Source organism: Salvelinus fontinalis, chromosome 24, assembly GCF_029448725.1.
Source record: "Salvelinus fontinalis isolate EN_2023a chromosome 24, ASM2944872v1, whole genome shotgun sequence".
Classification (NCBI taxonomy): Eukaryota; Metazoa; Chordata; class Actinopteri; order Salmoniformes; family Salmonidae; genus Salvelinus; species Salvelinus fontinalis.
In genome coordinates, this window is record NC_074688.1 from 35811660 (window position 1) to 35830785 (window position 19126).

Below are 19126 nucleotides of genomic sequence, written 5' to 3' on the forward strand. Positions count from 1 at the left end.
TGTGTGTGTGTGTGTGTGTGTGTGTGTGTGTGTGTGTGTGTGTGTGTGTGTGTGTGTGTGTGTGTGTGCATGTGTATCCCGTGAGCTAATGAGGGTAATGTAGGAATATCATAAGTAGATCTGACTAATTAAATGTGACATTAGTTGCCTTAATGAAGCTGTTTTTGACCACACATTCATGATGTCGTTTAAATGTTTTTTATTGACACTACCATTCAAAAGTTTGGGGTCACTTAGAAATGTCCTTGTTTTTGAAAGAAAAGCAAAAAAAAATGTCCATTAAAAAACATCAAATTGATCAGAAATACAGTGTAGACATTGTTAATGTTGTAAATGACTATTGTACTTGGAAATGGCAGATTTCTTATGGAATATCTACATAGGCGTACAGAGGCCCATTATCTGCAACCATCACTACTGTGTTCCAATGGCACGTTGTGTTAGCTAATCCAAGTTTATAATTTTAAAAGGCTAATTGATCATTAGATAACCCTTTTGCAATTATGTTAGCACAGCTGTAACCTGTTGTTCTGATTAAAGAAGCAATAAAACTGGCCTTCTTTAGACTAGTTGAGTATCTGGAGCATCAGCATTTGTGGGTTCGATTACAGGCTCAAAATGGCCAGAAACAAAGAACTTTCTTCTCAAACTCATCAGTCTATTCTTGTTCTGAGAAATGAAAGCTATTCCATGCAAGACATTTCCAAGAAACTGAAGATCTTGTACAACGCTGTGTACTATTCCCTTCACAGAACAGCGCAAACTGGCTCTAACCAGAATAGAAATTAGGAGTGGGAGGCCTCGGTGTACAACTGAGTAAGAGGACAGGTACATTAGTATGTCTAGTTTGAGAAACAGACGCCTCACAAGTCCTCAACTGGCAGTTTCATTAAATAGTACCCGCAAAACACCAGTCTCAACATCAACAGTGAAGAGGTGACTCCGGGATGCTGGCCATCTAGGCACAGTTCCTCTGTCCAGTGTCTGTGTTCTTTTGCCCATCTTAATCTTTTCTTTTTATTGGCGAGTCTGAGATATGGCTTTTTCTTTGCAACTCTGCTAGAAGACCAGCATCCCGGAGTCGCCTCTTCACTGTTGACGTAGAGACTCTAATGTACTTGTCTTCTTGCTTAGTTGTGCACCGGGGCCTCCCACTCCTATTTCTATTCCGGTTAGAGCTCGTTTGCTCTGTTCTGTGAAGGGAGTAGTACACAGCGCTGTACGAGATCTTCAGTTTCTTGGCAATTTAGTCATTTACAACATTAACAATGTCTACACTGTATTTCTGATCAATTTTATGTTATTTTAATGGACAATTTTTTTTTTTTTCAAAAACAAGGACATTTCTAAGTGACCCCAAACTTTTAAACTGTAGTGTGGCTACAGTTAAGAAAATGTACTCCTGAGGTGCTGACCTGTTGCACCCTCTACAACCACTGGGATTTTTATTTGACCCTGCTGGTCATCTATGAACGTTTGAACATCTTGAAGAACAATCTGGCCTTAATGGCCATGTACTCTTATAATCTCCACCCGGCACAGCCAGAAGAGGACTGGCCACTCCTCAGAGCCTAGCTTCTCTCTAGGTTTCTTCCTAGGTTTCTGCCTTTCTAGGGAGTTTTTCCTAGCCACTGTGCTTCTACGTCTGCATTGCTTTAGGGATTTAGGCTGGGATTCTGCATAGCACTTTGACATATGCTGATGTTAAAAGGGCTTCATAAATACATTTGATGTTCCTGTATGTGTTTGTTAGTTCTTTTCTCTCATGTGTTTGTCTCTGTGTTCACAGGTGTCATCACTACCACGTCCAGGAAACTAGACAGGGAGCAACAGGCTGAGCATGTTTTAGAGGTAAGAGACACTGTGTGTGTGTGTGTGTGTGTGTGTGTGTGTGTGTGTGTGTGTGTGTGTGTGTGTGTGTGTGTGTGTGTGTGTGTGTGTGTGTGTGTGTGTGTGTGTGTGTGTGTGTGTGTGTGTGTGTGTGTGTGTGTGTGTGTGTGTGTGTGTGTGTGTGTCCGACACGTTTCTATGCATGTGTTTGGCTGTCTGACGTGAATGCGCTGTCAGATGTTTAATGAAAATACAGTACATCTCTCAGTATCTCTCTCCCATTGTGGCGGACTGGAGCCAAACCTTTAGAACCCTGACAGAGAGAAGCCTCCTGTCCCATCCGCTCTGCTCTCTCTCTCTCTCTCTTCCTCCTCTCTCTCTCTTCCTCCTCTCTCTCTCTCTCTCTCTCTCTCTCTCTGTGTCTCTCTATCCCTCTCTCTCTCTATCTTTCTCTATCATCTTCTCTTTCTCTCCCTCTCTCTCTCTCTCTTCCACCTCTCTCTCTCTCTCTCTCTCTCTGTGTCTCTCTATCCCTCTCTCTCTCTATCTTTCTCTCTCATCTTCTCTTTCTCTCCCTCTCTCTCTCTCTCTGTCTGTCTTTTTCTCTCTGTTGATCTCTCTCTATCCGTCTCTCTTCATACCTCCCTCTCTGACTTCCTGGTCTCAGTAGAGTGTGCATTAGAGAGGCAGGTCTAGTGTAATTGAGTCAGTACGAGGAGTGGAGCAGGAAATGGAGTTTGTGTGTTGGGTTCCATTATGAGCTGATTGGAGTGCCGTATCTTGACTAAGGGTGGCAGATTGGAGGTAAATGGTGTTGCTGCTGTCAGAGTCCTGAATCATGAGCCTCTGTGTGGGGAGTGTGTGTGTGTGTGTGTGTGTGTGTGTGTGTGTGTGTGTGTGTGTGTGTGTGTGAGTGAGTGTGTGTGTGTGTGCGTGCGTGCGTGCGTGCGTGCGTGCGTGCGTGCGTGTGTCTGGTGACAAACTCTTTTTAAAGATATTCTGCTCTTGCTGTATTGATTGTTTCTCAGGAAAATGCTGTCGTATGTTTTGATGCAAGCTGGCAGTATACTTCAGATATGGTCTGTGACGGGGAGAATATGTGATGAGGAAACAGATCAATGGACACATTACATCCATTAAATCCTCAACGTAACAAAGCCTCTATGTTTTATGTTAGTTGATGCTCAGTAACATCTCTTCTCCCACCTCCCTGTATAGTCTAATAACGCTGCACTGTGAGAGAAAGCAAACATCTTCGGCCATCTTCCTACCTCTCTGTCCTCTGCCTGTCTGTCCGTCAGCCATTCCCATCTTCCTACTTCTCTGTCCTATGCTTGGCTGTCTGTCTGTCCGTCTGTCTGCTAGCCATTCCCTCACTCCATTCCACATATAGTTTAGCTACAGACTTAAAACGGTGCGACAGTGCAAACCAGTTAAGTCTTATTTCCTCTCCATGCCAACCCTCCAAACAGTAAACAGTGGTGTGATTTAGACCGGTCATAGAAATCCATATTAATTTACACAGATGCCACGCCAGATCAATGAGGAATAAACAGATGGAGAATGATTATGATTTTGTTGTCCCATGCTGTGAAGTCTTATCGATATCTACAGAGATGAACCTAAATGTTAACCTGTCTAGGATCAGCGTGGCGCTAGCGGCACACCCCCCCCCCCCCCCCCCACTGAAAAACCAGTGCCGCGAAATTCAAAAAAAATATTTTTTTTAAATATTTAACTTTCACACATTAAAGTCCAATACAGCTAATGAAAGACACAGATCTTGTGAATCCAGTCAACATGTCCGATTTTTAAAATGTTTTACAGGGAAGACACAATATGTAAAGATGTACATCTATTACCTAAAAACACATTAGCATAATCCACCATCTTTTATTTGTCCACCAACACCAGTAGCCATCACCAATTCGGCTAAACTAAGATATTTATAGCCCCTAACCAACAAAAAAACTCATTAGATGACAGTCTGATAACATATTTATGGTATGGGATAGGTTTTGTTAGAAAAAAGTGCATATTTCAGGTAGATGGCATAGGTTACAATTGCACCCACCGTCACAAATGGAGTAGAAAAACTACTTAGAGCAACGTGTTTACCTACTTACTAATCATCAAACATTTCGTAAAAATACACAGCATACACGAATCGAAAGACACAGATCCTGTGAATACAGACAATATTTCAGATTTTCTAAGTGTCTTACAGCGAAAACACAATAAATCGTTATATTAGCATAGCACATAGCACATAGCAGCCCAGCATTGATTCTAGCCAAAGTGAGCGATAAAAGTCAACATCGCCAAAAGATATTAATTTTTTCACTAACCTTCTCAGAATTCTTCCGATGACACTCCTGTAACATCATATTACACAATCCATATAGAGTTTGATCGCAAATGTTTATATTTAGCCACCAAAATCATGGTTAGACAATGTGAAATGTAGACAAGCTGGTCAGAAAATGTCCTTGCGCCACTTAGACAGTGATCTACTCTTATACATAAATACTCATAAACGTGACTAAAAAATATAGGGTGGACAGGGATTGATAGACAATTTAATTCTTAATACAATTGCGGAATTACATTTTTTAATTTATCCTTACTTTTCAATACAGTTTGCGCCAAGCGAAGCTACGTCAAAAAACATGGCGTCCTAAGCCACTAAAATGTTTCGACAGAAACACGATTTATCATAATAAAAATGTCCTACCTTGAGCTGTTCTTCCATCAGTATCTTGGGCAAAGGATCCTTTCTTGGGAGTAATCGTCTTTTGGTGGAAAGCTGTCCTCTTGCCATGTGGAAATGCCAACTGCGTTCGGGATGAACTGAAAGCGTGCCCAGCTATTCACAGCGTTAAAGAAATAAATGTCCCAAAATCGCACTAAACGGATATAAATTGCTATAAAACGCTTTAAATTAACTACCTTATGATGTTTTTAACTCCTATAACGAGTGAAAAGATGACCGGAGAAATATAACAGGCTAAACTAACGCTTGGAACAGGAGAGGGTCGGTGTCCTCCACGCGCGTGACGCACCAAGAAAAGACTTGCTAGCTACAGGGTTTTTTGATTTATAGGGCCTGTGAACGCGCAATCGACCCCATTGGAATCGTCATCACGTAAAGGAATCCAGGGGAAGACGTAAGAAGTGTCCGTACAGTCATAGCAATAACAGTGCCCTTTTAACTGACTTCAGAACAGTGGCCAACATTTCTGAAATCTGAATCCATGTCAGGGAAATTGCTGTAGAATGGGCTCTGTTCCACTTAGAGACAAAATTTCAACTCCTATAGAAACTATAGACTGTTTTCTATCCAATAATAATAATAATATGCATATTGTACGATCAAGGATTTTGTGGGAAGCCGTTTCAAAAATTACCCAATTAGCATAAATAGTCTCAACAGCGCCCCCATCCTCAACAGGTTAATGGCCCACATTTGTTTCATAGGTTTGGTGCAGAGCTTTATATTGATGTGATTTGTACTGTACGTCCGATCAGATTTAGCAGGGGTTTATAGATCAAAGTTAGCACGTAGCCTGTTAGCATGGAATGTGTTAGCTTATAATGTTGCAGCTAGGCCTGTACCAAGAACCTGCTGCTTCAATAGGGGACAAAACAGACTTTACCATAAATATATTATTCCTTCTCCTAGACTTTTGTTTGATCTTCTATGCTTAACTTTCTGTGGAAAGAACAGGTGAAGGGTTTATTTCCAAATGTCACGTTCGTTATAAGGATCGGACCAAGGCCAAGCGTGGTGTGCGTACATTCTTTATTATAATAAGAATGAACACTGAACAAACTAACCAAAATAACAAAACGACACGTGAAGCTATACAAAACGAGTGCTGACAGGCAACTACACATAGACAAGAACCCACAAACACAAAAGGGAATGCCTCAAGCACGGCGATGCAGTGTCTTAGACCGCTGCGCCACTCAGGAGGCCCACATTTGTGTTTTTTCAGAAGTAAATTATTGATTATGGTTACCTTCATGGGTGTGTAAAACATTCCTTTTCTCAGATTTTTTATTCATATATTTTAGCTGTGTATTAAAAAAAAAATCTTCAGAACACTACATATCATATTTTCCATTGTTTAGCTGGAATGGAATGTTAGTATCTGTTTATTTGACTGTGATATGTCGTCCTCTCACCTATGTATCTTAAGATGAATGCAGTCACTGTAATTTGATCTGGATAAGAGCATCTGCTAAATCTGTGGTTCCCAAACTGGTTGGCAGGGTTTTTTTTTTTTTTAAGGAACTCAGTCTGGAACCTACTCTTGAAAGTTGTAGTAGTAGAATGCACAGGGTGCAATTTCGAAATTGGGGAGTGCATCATCAGTGACCGTATGTACATATCGCAACCAGAAGCCATGAATTACAGGCAACATCCTCATCAAGCTGCCGCTTTCAAGGAGCGGGACACTAATCTATAGGGCTATAAGAAATCCCGCAATGCCCTCAGACGAACCATCAAACAAGCTAAGCGTGAATATAGGATTAAGATTGAATCCTACTCCACCGGCTCCGAGGCACGTCGGATGTGGCAGGGCTTGAAAACTTTTACGGACTACAAAGAGAAAGCCAGACGCGAGCTGCTCAGTAACGCAAGCCTACCAGACGAGTTAAATGCATTTTATGCTCGTTTCGATGCAAGCAACACTGAAGCATGCACGAGAGCACCAGCTGTTCTGGACGACTGTGATAACGCTCTCGGTAGCCGATGTGAGCAAGATCTTTAGACAGGTCAAGATTCACAAAGCCATGGGGCCCGATGGATTACCAGGATGTGTACTCAAAGCATGCACGGACCAACTGGCAAGTGTCTTCACTGACATTTTCAACCTCCCCCTGACTGAGTCTGTAATACCTACATGTTTCAAGCAGACCATCATAATCCCTGTGCCCAAGGAAGCGAAGGTAACCTGCCTAAATGATTACCGCCCCGTATCACTCACATCGGTAGCCATGAAGTGCTTTGAAAGGCTGGTCATGGCTCACATCAACAGCATCCTCCCAGATACCCTAGATCCACTCCAATTAGCATACTGCCCCAACAGATCCACAGATGACGCAATCTCAATCGCACTCCACACTGCCCTTTCCCACCTGGAGAAAAGGAACACCTATGTGAGAATGCTGTTCATTGACTACAGCTGAGCGTTCAACACCATAGTGCCCACGAAGCTCATCACTAAGCTAAGGACCCTGGGACTAAACACCGCCCTCTGCAACTGGATCCTGGACTTCCTGATGGGCCACCCCTAGGTGTTAAGGGCAGACAACAACACGTCTGCCACGCTGATCTTAATCACTGGGGCCCCTCAGGGGTGTGTGCTTAGTCCCCTCCTGTACTCCCTGTTCACCCACGACTGCATGGCCAAACATGACTCCAACACCATCATTAAGTTAGCTGACAACACAACAGTGGTAGACCTGATCACCGACAACGACGAGACAGCCTATAGGGAGGAGGTCAGAGAACTGGCAGTGTCGTGCCAGGACAAAAACTTTTCCCTCCATGTGAGCAAGACAAAAGAGCTGATCGTGGACTACAGGAAAAGGCGGGCCGAACAGGCCCCCATTAACATCGACAGGGCTGTAGTGGAGCGGGTCGAGAGTTTAAAGTTCCTTGGTGTCCACATCACCAACAATCTATTATGGTCCAAACACACCAAGACAGTCATGAAGAGGGCACAACAAAACCTTTTCCCCCTCAGGAGACTAAAAAGATTTGTCAATGGTCCCCAGATCCTCAAAAAGTTCTACAGTTGCACCATCGAGAGCTTCCTGACCGGTTGCATCACCGCCTGGTATGTCAACTGCTAGGCATCTGATCGCAAGGCGCTACAAAGAGTGGTGCGTACGGCCAGTACATCACTGGGGCCAAGCTTCCTGCAATCCAGGACCTATATAATAGGCGGTGTCAGAGAAAATACCATAAAATTGTCCGAGACTCCAGACTGTTTTCTCTGCTACCACACGGCAAGCAGTACCGGAGCGCCAAGTCTAGGACCAAAAGCCTCCTTAACAGCTTCTACCTTCTAGACATAAGACTGCTGAACAATTAATCAAATGGCCCCCGGACTATCGACCCCCCCCCCCCCCCCCCCCCCGTTTGTTTTGTGCACTGCTGCTATTCGCTGTTCATTATCTATGCATAGTCACTTCACCCCTACCTACATGTACAAATGACCTCTATCCTGTACCCCGCACACTGACTCGGTACGGTATCCCCTGTATATAGCCTTGTTTTTGTTATGTTGTTGTGTTACTTTTTATTATTTTTTACTTTAGTTTATTTGGTAAATATTTTCTAAACTCTTCTTGAACTGCACTGTTGGTTAAGGGCTTGTCAGTAAGCATTTCACGGTACGGTCTACACTTGTTGTATTCAGCATTTCACGGTAAGGTCTACACTTGTTGTATTCGGCATTTCACGGTAAGGTCTACACTTGTTGTATTCAGCGCATGTGACGAATAACGTTTGATTTGATCAGTGTTCCTCTTGACATGTCGGTCAGTGCATACCTTAGAGAGCTATTTATAACTTGTCAGAAATGTCCAGATCAACTAGCTCATGTAGCTTGGTTTTTTAGCCCATAGGTTTTGTTGTAATGTTTGAGTCACTCAAATATCTCATGAATATACATTAGACATGGCAAAATGTATATAATTGCAAGGAAATTTGCTTTAAAACTGCAACATTTTCTCTCCACCCCATGACACAACTTCTAGAATTGCAGGAAATATGCTTTAAATCTGCAAAATGTTCTCTCCACCAACAAATCAAATCAAATTGTATTAGTCACATGCGCCGAATACAACAGGTGTAGACTTTATAGTGAAATGCTTACTTACAGTACGAGCCCCTAACCAACAATGCAGTTTAAAATAGAAGTCGACCGATAATGATTTTTCAACACCGATACCGATTAATCGGCTGATTTTTATATATATATATATATATATATATACATATATATTTGTATTCATGACAATTACAACAATACTGAATGAACACTTTTATTTTAACTTAATATAATACATAAATAAATGTGAGGTTGTTGGTGAATGTAATAATCCAAATTTACTCAAATTTACTCAAAATATACGTAAAGTTCCAAACAAGGGACAAACACAATCATCCAGAGCACTATCAACACGAACCCACATGACAAACAATAACGCACCAAACAGAGAGGGAAGTCAGAGGGTTAAATAAGGAACATAATTCATGGAATGGAAACAAGGTGTGTATGATCAAGACAAAACAAAACGAAAATGAAACATGGATCGGTGGCGACTAGAAAGCCGGTGACGTCGACCGCCAAACGCCGCCCGAACAAGGAGAGGGACCAACTTTGGCCGAAGTCGTGACAATAAAATCTATTTAGTCAAAAATAAATAATGAAACATGCTCAATTTGGTTTAAATAATGCAAAAACACAGTGTTGGAAAAGAAAGTAAAAGTGCAATATGTGCCATGTAAAAAAGCTAACGTTTAAGTTCCTGGCTCAGAACATATGAAAGCTGGTGGTTCAATATTCCCAGTTCTTCAATATTCCCAGTTAAGAAAATTTAGGTTGTAGTTATTATAGGAATTATAACGCGTCGACTATTTCTCTCTATACCATTTGTATTTCATATACCTTTGACTATTGGATGTTCTAATAGGCACTTTAGTATTGCCTGCCTAATCTCAGGAGTTGATAGGCTTGAAGTCATAAACAGTGCAGTGAATCAAGCATTGCTAAGAGCTGCTGGCAAACGCAGTAAAGTTTGAATGAATGCTTTCGAGCATGCTGCTGCCTACCACCGCTCAGTCAGACTGCTCTATCAAACCTCAAATCATAGACTTAATTATAATATAATAAACACAGAAATACGAGCCTTTGGTCATTAATATGGTTAAATCCTATCATTTCAAAAACAAAATGTTTATTATTTTAGTGAAATACAGAACCATTCCGTATTTTATCAAATGGTGGCAACCCTAAGTCTAAATATTGCTGTTACATTGCACAACCTTCAATTTTATGTCATAATTATGTAAAATTCTGTCAAATTAGTTCGCAACATGCCAGGCGGCCCAAACTGTTGCATATACCCTGACTCAGCGTGCAATGAACGCAAGAGAAGTGACACAATTTCCATAGTTAATATTACCTGCAAACATTAATTTATTTTAACTAAATATGCAGGTTTAAAAAAAGATACTTCTGTGTATTGATTTTAAGAAAGGCATTGATGTTTATGGTTAGGTACATTCGTGCCACGATTGTGCTTTTGTTAAATCATCATTCGTTTGGCGAAGTAGGCTGTGATTTGATGATAAATTAACAGGCACCGCATTGATTATATGCAACGCAGGACAAGCTAGTTAACCTAGTAATATCAGCAACCATGTGTAGTTAACTAGTGATTATGTGAAGAGTGATTGTTTTTTATAAGATAAGTTTAATGCTAGCTAACAACTTACCTTGGCTCCTTGCTGCACTCGCATAACAGATGGTCAGCCTGCCACGCAGTTTCCTCGTGGAATGCAATGTAATCGGCCATAATCGGCGTCCAAAAATGACGATTACCGATTGTTATGAAAACTTGAAATCGCCCCTAATTAATCGGCCGACTTCTAGTTTTACAAAATACGGATAAGAATAAGAAATCAAAGTAACAATTAATTAAAGAGGTTTTGATCAGTTTGTGTCATGAACAGTGCTTGTGCCCATACAAATAGACGTGGCGTGGGATGTTCCCCAATGCTAGAATGGGGGCCTGAGTGAAAAGGTTTGGGAACCCCTGCGCTAAATGACTAAAATGGCAAACGTAAACGTTTTACACCATGCCTCACTGTAGGGATGGTGCCAGGTTTCCTCCAGATGTGACGCTTGCCATTCAGGCCAAATAGTTCAATCTTGGTTTCATCAGACCAGAGAATCTTGTTTCTCATGGTCTGAGAGTCTTTAGGTGCCTTTTGGCAAACTCCAAGTGGGCTGTCATGTGCCTTTTACAGAGGAATGGCTTCCTTCTGGCCACTCTACCATAAAGGCCTGATTGGTGGAGTGCTGCCGAGATGGTTATCCTTCTGGAAGGTTCTCCCATCTCCACAGAAGAACTCTGGCACTCAATCAGAGTGACTATCGGGTTCTTGGTCACCTCCTTGAGGTTTGGCCGGGCGACCAGCTCTAGAAAGAGTCTTGGTAGTTCCAAACTTCTTCCATTTAAGAATGATGGAGGGCCCTGTGTTGGGAACCTTCAATGCTGTAGATATTTCTTGGTACCCTTCCCCAGATCTGTGCCTCGACACGATCCTGTCTCTGAGCTTTTTGGACAATTTCTTCGACCTCATGGCTTGGTTTTTGCTCTGACATGCACTGTCAAATGCGGGACGTTATTTAGACAGGTGTTTGCCTTTCCAAATCATGTCCAATCAATTGAATTTACCACATGTGGACTCCAATCAAGTTGTAGAAACATTTCAAAGAATATCAATGGAAACAGGATGCACGTGAGCTCAATGTGAGTCTCATAGCAAAGGATACTTATGTAAATAAGGTACCAGTTTTTGCTTTGTCATTGTGGGGTATGGGTGTAGATTGATGAGGATTTTTTTTTAATACATTTTAGAACAAGGCTGTAACGTAACAAAATGTGGAAAAAGTCAAGGGGGTCTGTATACTTTCCGAATGCACTGTATATAGGGATATTGATGTCACAAATATATCATTTGTACAGTTATTTATTTAAAAAACAAACATATTTGTTACATTTCACTGTTTAAAACCTGGTAGTACTACTTATTTCTCTGAGAGTGAGGTGGTACTGTAAGGACCGACACCAGAGATGTGAAGCAGGTACGGGGAGTCAACATTTAATAAGGAACAAACATGAAACAAGACAGGCACAGCGTCAGCACACGGGCAAAACAACGACATTCGACAATTAATGCAGCAGCGGGGAACAGAGATGGGGAACTGACAAATATGGGTGAGGTAATAAATAGGGGATTGATTCCAGGTGAGTCAATAATACGCTGATGCGCGTGACGGGGAGAAGGCATTTTTGCGTAATGATGGTGGCAGGAGTGTGCAATGCTGTGGAGTCTGCCACCTTTGAGCACCAGGGAGGGGGAGCGAGAGCAGACGTGACAGATACATAGCATTTTGCATAAAAACATGCTTATTTGTCTCTCTGAAATTAAACCATCAAGTGATAGATTTCAAACAAATACATGTTTGTCATTGAACAATCCCATGCCATGATTAGATAGTGAAAAAAACACATGAATCTCTTTCATAAGGTCTTCAAACAATAAAGCTAATTTACCAACATTTCTGAATATATACCTATAGCGTTTTGGAAAGAAACTCTTCAGGTGCAAACTCTTAGTAGATCTGTCCCAATGTACAGACATAAGATCTTCATTTGAGCCAGTTTGCTACAGCAGAAAAATAATCCTGCTGCAACAGGAAATGTGAATTATTGTTGTTAATGGAAGGGATTGATCCAGGCTGTATCACATCCGGCCGTGATTGGGAGTCCCATAGGGCGGCGCACAATAGGCTCAGTGTCATCTGGGTTTGGCCGGGGTAGTCATTGTAAACAATAGTTTGTTCTTAACTGACTTGCCTAGTTAAATAAATAAAAATATCAATAAATACAATTGAAAGATCTTTCATAAGTGGAAATTACAAACTTCAGAAGCCTATTTAAACATCAAATACACTACACATTTTAAATATCCTGCATAGTTCTCCTGCAATAGGGTGATCAAATTAAGATCCAAAATAAGGGCAGATGTTTAGTGGCAATGGTTAAATGCTCCTGATGAGATGTGTATGCCAAGTTCTGCATGGACCAGAATGGATTTTTCACATGAACAGATGAAGCACATACACACAAACACACACACACACTTGAACATGCACGCACAGGGTCAAAACCCCTATTCAGCATGGCGGAAGAGAAAAGTGTTGCATCTGAGAACAAATGCCTGAGACAAAAGCTTGAGTGATATTGGGGAAGAAAAGCCTGCTGCCAGCATCTGTAAGAAGGTCAGATGCACAGGATGTGTGTATGTGTGTGTACGTGGGTGGGTGTGTGTGTGTGTGTGTGTGTGTGTGTGTGTGTGTGTGTGTGTGTGTGTGTGTGTGTGTGTGTGTGTGTGTGTGTGTGTGTGTGTGTGTGTGTGTGTGTGTGTGTGTGTGTGAGAGAGAGAGGGTGTGTGAGTCTGTTTCTAGTAGGGTAGTGTGTTTCTAGTAGGGTAGTGTGTTTCTAGTAGGGTAGTGTGTTTCTAGTAGGGTAGTGTGTTTCTACTAGGGTAGTCTGTTTCTAGTAGGGTAGTCTGTTTCTAGTAGGGTAGTGTGTTTCTAGTAGGGTAGTGTGTTTCTAGTAGGGTAGTCTGTTTCTAGTAGGGTAGTGTGTTTCTAGTAGGGTAGTGTGTTTCTACTAGGGTAGTCTGTTTCTAGTAGGGTAGTGTGTTTCTAGTAGGGTAGTGTGTTTCTAGTAGGGTAGTCTGTTTCTAGTAGGGTAGTGTGTTTCTAGTAGGGTAGTGTGTTTCTAGTAGGGTAGTGTGTTTCTAGTAGGGTAGTGTGTTTCTACTAGGGTAGTGTGTTTCTAGTAGGGTAGTGTGTTTCTAGTAGGGTAGTGTGTTTCTAGTAGGGTAGTGTGTTTCTAGTAGGGTAGTGTGTTTCTAGTAGGGTAGTGTGTTTCTACTAGGGTAGTCTGTTTCTACTAGGGTAGTGTGTTTCTAGTAGGGTAGTGTGTTTCTAGTAGAGTAGTGTGTTTCTAGTAGAGTAGTGTGTTTCTAGTAGGGTAGTGTGTTTCTAGTAGGGTAGTGTGTTTCTACTAGGGTAGTCTGTTTCTAGTAGGGTAGTGTGTTTCTAGTAGGGTAGTGGGTTTCTAGTAGGGTAGTTTGTTTCTAGTAGGGTAGTGTGTTTCTAGTAGGGTAGTGTGTTTCTAGTTGGGTAGGGTGTTTCTAGTAGGGTAGTGGGTTTCTAGTAGAGTAGTTTGTTTCTAGTAGGGTAGTCTGTTTCTAGTAGGGTAGTGTGTTTCTACTAGGGTAGTCTGTTTCTAGTAGGGTAGTGTGTTTCTAGTAGGGTAGTGGGTTTCTAGTAGGGTAGTGTGTTTCTAGTAGGGTAGTGTGTTTCTACTAGGGTAGTCTGTTTCTAGTAGGGTAGTGTGTTTCTAGTAGGGTAGTGTGTTTCTACTAGGGTAGTCTGTTTCTAGTAGGGTAGTGTGTTTCTAGTTGGGTAGTGTGTTTCTAGTAGGGTAGTGTGTTTCCAGTAGGGTAGTGTGTTTCTAGTAGGGTAGTGTGTTTCTAGTAGGGTAGTGTGTTTCTAGTTCTAGTAGGGTAGTGTGTTTCTAGTAGGGTAGTGTGTTTCTAGTAGGGTAGTGTGTTTCTAGTAGGGTAGTGTGTTTCTAGTAGGGTAGTGTGTTTCTAGTAGGGTAGTGTGTTTCTAGTTCTAGTAGGGTAGTGTGTTTCTAGTTCTAGTAGGGTAGTGTGTTTCTAGTAGGGTAGTATGTTTCCAGTAGGGTAGTGTGTTTCTAGTAGGGTAGTGTGTTTCTAGTAGGGTAGTGTGTTTCTAGTAGGGTAGTGTGTTTCCAGTAGGGTAGTGTGTTTCTAGTAGGGTAGTGTGTTTCCAGTAGGGTAGTGTGTTTCTAGTAGGGTAGTGTGTTTCCAGTAGGGTAGTGTGTTTCTAGTAGGGTAGTGTGTTTCTAGTAGAGTAGTGTGTTTCTAGTAGGGTAGTGTGTTTCTAGTAGGGTAGTGTGTTGCTAGTAGGGTAGTGTGTTTCTAGTAGGGTAGTGTGTTTCTAGTAGTCTATTGTGTTTGTTGTAGTGTGTTTCTAGTAGGGTAGTGTGTTTCTAGTAGGGTAGTGTATTTCTAGTAGGGTAGGGTGTTTCCAGTAGGGTAGTGTGTTTCTAGTAGGGTAGTGTGTTTCTAGTAGGGTAGTGTGTTTCTAGTAGGGTAGTGTGTTTCTAGTAGGGTAGTGTGTTTCTAGTAGGGTAGTGTGTTTCTAGTAGGGTAGTGTGTTTCTAGTAGGGTAGTGTGTTTCTAGTAGGGTAGTGTGTTTCTAGTAGGGTAGTGTGTTTCTAGTAGGGTAGTGTGTTTCTAGTAGGGTAGTGTGTTTCCAGTATGGTGGTGTGTTTGTTGTAGTGTGTTTGTAGTAGGGTAGTGTGTTTGTAGTAGGGTAGTCTGTTTCTAGTAAGGTGGTGTGTTTGTTGTAGTGTGTTTCTAGTAGGGTAGTGTGTTTCTAGTAGGGTAGTGTGTTTCTACTAGGGTAGTCTGTTTCTAGTAGGGTAGTGTGTTTCTAGTAGGGTAGTGTGTTTCTAGTAGGGTAGTGTGTTTCTAGTAGGGTAGTCTGTTTCTAGTAGGGTAGTGTGTTTCTAGTAGGGTAGTGTGTTTCTAGTAGGGTAGTGTGTTTCTTGTAGGGTAGTGTGTTTCTACTAGGGTAGTGTGTTTCTAGTAGGGTAGTGTGTTTCTAGTAGGGTAGTGTGTTTCTAGTAGGGTAGTGTGTTTCTACTAGGGTAGTCTGTTTCTAGTAGGGTAGTGTGTTTCTAGTAGGGTAGTGTGTTTCTAGTGGAGTAGTGTGTTTCTAGTAGGGTAGTGTGTTTCTAGTAGGGTAGTGTGTTTCTACTAGGGTAGTCTGTTTCTAGTAGGGTAGTGTGTTTCTAGTAGGGTAGTGGGTTTCTAGTAGGGTAGTTTGCTTCTAGTAGGGTAGTCTGTTTCTACTAGGGTAGTGTGTTTCTAGTTGGGTAGGGTGTTTCTAGTAGGGTAGTGGGTTTCTAGTAGAGTAGTTTGTTTCTAGTAGGGTAGTCTGTTTCTAGTAGGGTAGTGTGTTTCTACTAGGGTAGTCTGTTTCTAGTAGGGTAGTGTGTTTCTAGTAGGGTAGTGGGTTTCTAGTAGGGTAGTGTGTTTCTAGTAGGGTAGTGTGTTTCTACTAGGGTAGTCTGTTTCTAGTAGGGTAGTGTGTTTCTAGTAGGGTAGTGTGTTTCTACTAGGGTAGTCTGTTTCTAGTAGGGTAGTGTGTTTCTAGTTGGGTAGTGTGTTTCTAGTAGGGTAGTGTGTTTCCAGTACGGTAGTGGGTTTCTAGTAGGGTAGTGTGTTTCTAGTAGGGTGTGTGTTTCTAGTTCTAGTAGGGTAGTGTGTTTCTAGTAGGTTAGTGTGTTTCTAGTAGGGTAGTGTATTTCTAGTTAGGGTAGTGTGTTTCTAGTTCTAGTAGGGTAGTGTGTTTCTAGTAGGGTAGTGTGTTTCTAGTAGGGTAGTGTGTTTCTAGTAGGGTAGTGTGTTTCTAGTTCTAGTAGGGTAGTGTGTTTCTAGTTCTAGTAGGGTAGTGTGTTTCTAGTAGGGTAGTGTGTTTCCAGTAGGGTAGTGTGTTTCTAGTAGGGTAGTGTGTTTCTAGTAGGGTAGTGTGTTTCTAGTAGGGTAGTGTGTTTCCAGTAGGGTAGTGTGTTTCTAGTAGGGTAGTGTGTTTCCAGTAGGGTAGTGTGTTTCTAGTAGGGTAGTGTGTTTCCAGTAGGGTAGTGTGTTTCTAGTAGGGTAGTGTGTTTCTAGTAGAGTAGTGTGTTTCTAGTAGGGTAGTGTGTTTCTAGTAGGGTAGTGTGTTGCTAGTAGGGTAGTGTGTTGCTAGTAGAGTAGTGTGTTTCTAGTTGGGTAGTGTGTTTCTAGTAGCCTAGTGTGTTTGTTGTAGTGTGTTTCTAGTAGGGTAGTGTGTTTCTAGTAGGGTAGTGTGTTTCTAGTTGTGTAGTGTGTTTCTAGTAGGGTAGTGTGTTTCTAGTAGGATAGTGTGTTTCCAGTAGGGTAGTGTGTTTCTAGTAGAGTAGTGTGTTTCTAGTAGTGTAGTGTGTTTCTAGTAGAGTAGTGTGTTTCTAGAAGAGTAGTGTGTTTCTAGTAGGGTAGTGTATTTCTAGTAGGGTAGTGTGTTTCTAGTAGGGTAGTGTGTTTCTAGTAGGGTAGTGTGTTTCTAGTAGGGTAGTGTGTTTCTAGTAGGGTAGTGTGTTTCTAGTAGGGTAGTCTGTTTCTAGTAGGGTAGTGTGTTTCTAGTAGGGTAGTGTGTTTCTACTAGGGTAGTCTGTTTCTATTCGGGTAGTGTGTTTCTAGTAGGGTAGTGTGTTTCTAGTAGGGTAGTCTGTTTCTAGTAGGGTAGTGTGTTTCTAGTAGGGTAGTGTGTTTCTAGTAGGGTAGTGTGTTTCTAGTAGGGTAGTGTGTTTCTACTAGGGTAGTGTGTTTCTAGTAGGGTAGTGTGTTTCTAGTAGGGTAGTGTGTTTCTAGTAGGGTAGTGTGTTTCTAGTAGGGTAGTGTGTTTCTAGTAGGGTAGTGTGTTTCTACTAGGGTAGTCTGTTTCTACTAGGGTAGTGTGTTTCTAGTAGGGTAGTGTGTTTCTAGTAGGGTAGTGTGTTTCTAGTAGAGTAGTGTGTTTCTAGTAGGGTAGTGTGTTTCTAGTAGGGTAGTGTGTTTCTACTAGGGTAGTCTGTTTCTAGTAGGGTAGTGTGTTTCTAGTAGGGTAGTGGGTTTCTAGTAGGGTAGTTTGTTTCTAGTAGGGTAGTGTGTTTCTACTAGGGTAGTGTGTTTCTAGTTGGGTAGGGTGTTTTTAGTAGGGTAGTGGGTTTCTAGTAGAGTAGTTTGTTTCTAGTAGGGTAGTCTGTTTCTAGTAGGGTAGTGTGTTTCTACTAGGGTAGTCTGTTTCTAGTAGGGTAGTGTGTTTCTAGTAGGGTAGTGGGTTTCTAGTAGGGTAGTGTGTTTCTAGGTGGGTAGTGTGTTTCTACTAGGGTAGTCTGTTTCTAGTAGGGTAGTGTGTTTCTAGTAGGGTAGTGTGTTTCTACTAGGGTAGTCTGTTTCTAGTAGGGTAGTGTGTTTCTAGTTGGGTAGTGTGTTTCTAGTAGGGTAGTGTGTTTCCAGTAGGGTAGTGTGTTTCTAGTAGGGTAGTGTGTTTCTAGTAGGGTAGTGTGTTTCTAGTTCTAGTAGGGTAGTGTGTTTCTAGTAGGGTAGTGTGTTTCTAGTAGGGTAGTGTGTTTCTAGTAGGGTAGTGTGTTTCTAGTAGGGTAGTGTGTTTCTAGTAGGGTAGTGTGTTTCTAGTTCTAGTAGGGTAGTGTGTTTCTAGTTCTAGTAGGGTAGTGTGTTTCTAGTAGGGTAGTGTGTTTCCAGTAGGGTAGTGTGTTTCTAGTAGGGTAGTGTGTTTCTAGTAGGGTAGTGTGTTTCTAGTAGGGTAGTGTGTTTCCAGTAGGGTAGTGTGTTTCTAGTAGGGTAGTGTGTTTCCAGTAGGGTAGTGTGTTTCTAGTAGGGTAGTGTGTTTCCAGTAGGGTAGTGTGTTTCTAGTAGGGTAGTGTGTTTCTAGTAGAGTAGTGTGTTTCTAGTAGGGTAGTGTGTTTCTAGTAGGGTAGTGTGTTGCTAGTAGGGTAGTGTGTTTCTAGTTGGGTAGTGTGTTTCTAGTAGCCTATTGTGTTTGTTGTAGTGTGTTTCTAGTAGGGTAGTGTGTTTCTAGTAGGGTAGTGTATTTCTAGTAGGGTAGGGTGTTTCTAGTAGGGTAGTGTGTTTCTAGTAGGGTAGTGTGTTTCTAGTAGGGTAGTGTGTTTCTAGTAGGGTAGTGTGTTTCTAGTAGGGTAGTGTGTTTCTAGTAGGGTAGTGTGTTTCTAGTAGAGTAGTGTGTTTCTAGTAGGGTAGTGTGTTTCTAGTAGGGTAGTGTGTTTCTAGTAGGGTAGTGTGTTTCTAGTAGAGTAGTGTGTTTCTAGTAGGGTAGTGTGTTTCCAGTATGGTGGTGTGTTTGTTGTAGTGTGTTTGTAGTAGGGTAGTGTGTTTGTAGTAGGGTAGTCTGTTTCTAGTAAGGTGGTGTGTTTGTTGTAGTGTGTTTCTAGTAGGGTAGTGTGTTTCTAGTAGGGTAGTGTGTTTCTACTAGGGTAGTCTGTTTCTAGTAGGGTAGTGTGTTTCTAGTAGGGTAGTGTGTTTCTAGTAGGGTAGTGTGTTTCTAGTAGGGTAGTCTGTTTCTAGTAGGGTAGTGTGTTTCTAGTAGGGTAGTGTGTTTCTAGTAGGGTAGTGTGTTTCTAGTAGGGTAGTGTGTTTCTACTAGGGTAGTGTGTTTCTAGTAGGGTAGTGTGTTTCTAGTAGGGTAGTGGGTTTCTAGTAGGGTAGTGTGTTTCTACTAGGGTAGTCTGTTTCTAGTAGGGTAGTGTGTTTCTAGTAGGGTAGTGTGTTTCTAGTAGAGTAGTGTGTTTCTAGTAGGGTAGTGTGTTTCTAGTAGGGTAGTGTGTTTCTACTAGGGTA

At 41.8% G+C, this 19126-nt stretch overlaps 1 protein-coding gene across 5 annotated transcripts in view; it reads left to right on the forward strand.

Moving 5' to 3' along the window:
* The window catches only part of LOC129822365 (protocadherin Fat 3-like), a 381150-nt gene that overhangs the window by 245183 nt on the left and 116841 nt on the right, over positions 1-19126 (forward strand). For all 5 annotated transcript variants that reach the window (XM_055880588.1, XM_055880589.1, XM_055880592.1 and 2 more), the window contains exon 4: positions 1790-1851. In XM_055880588.1, the coding sequence (XP_055736563.1) occupies positions 1790-1851 (62 nt within the window). The remainder of the gene's footprint in view (positions 1-1789; positions 1852-19126) is intronic.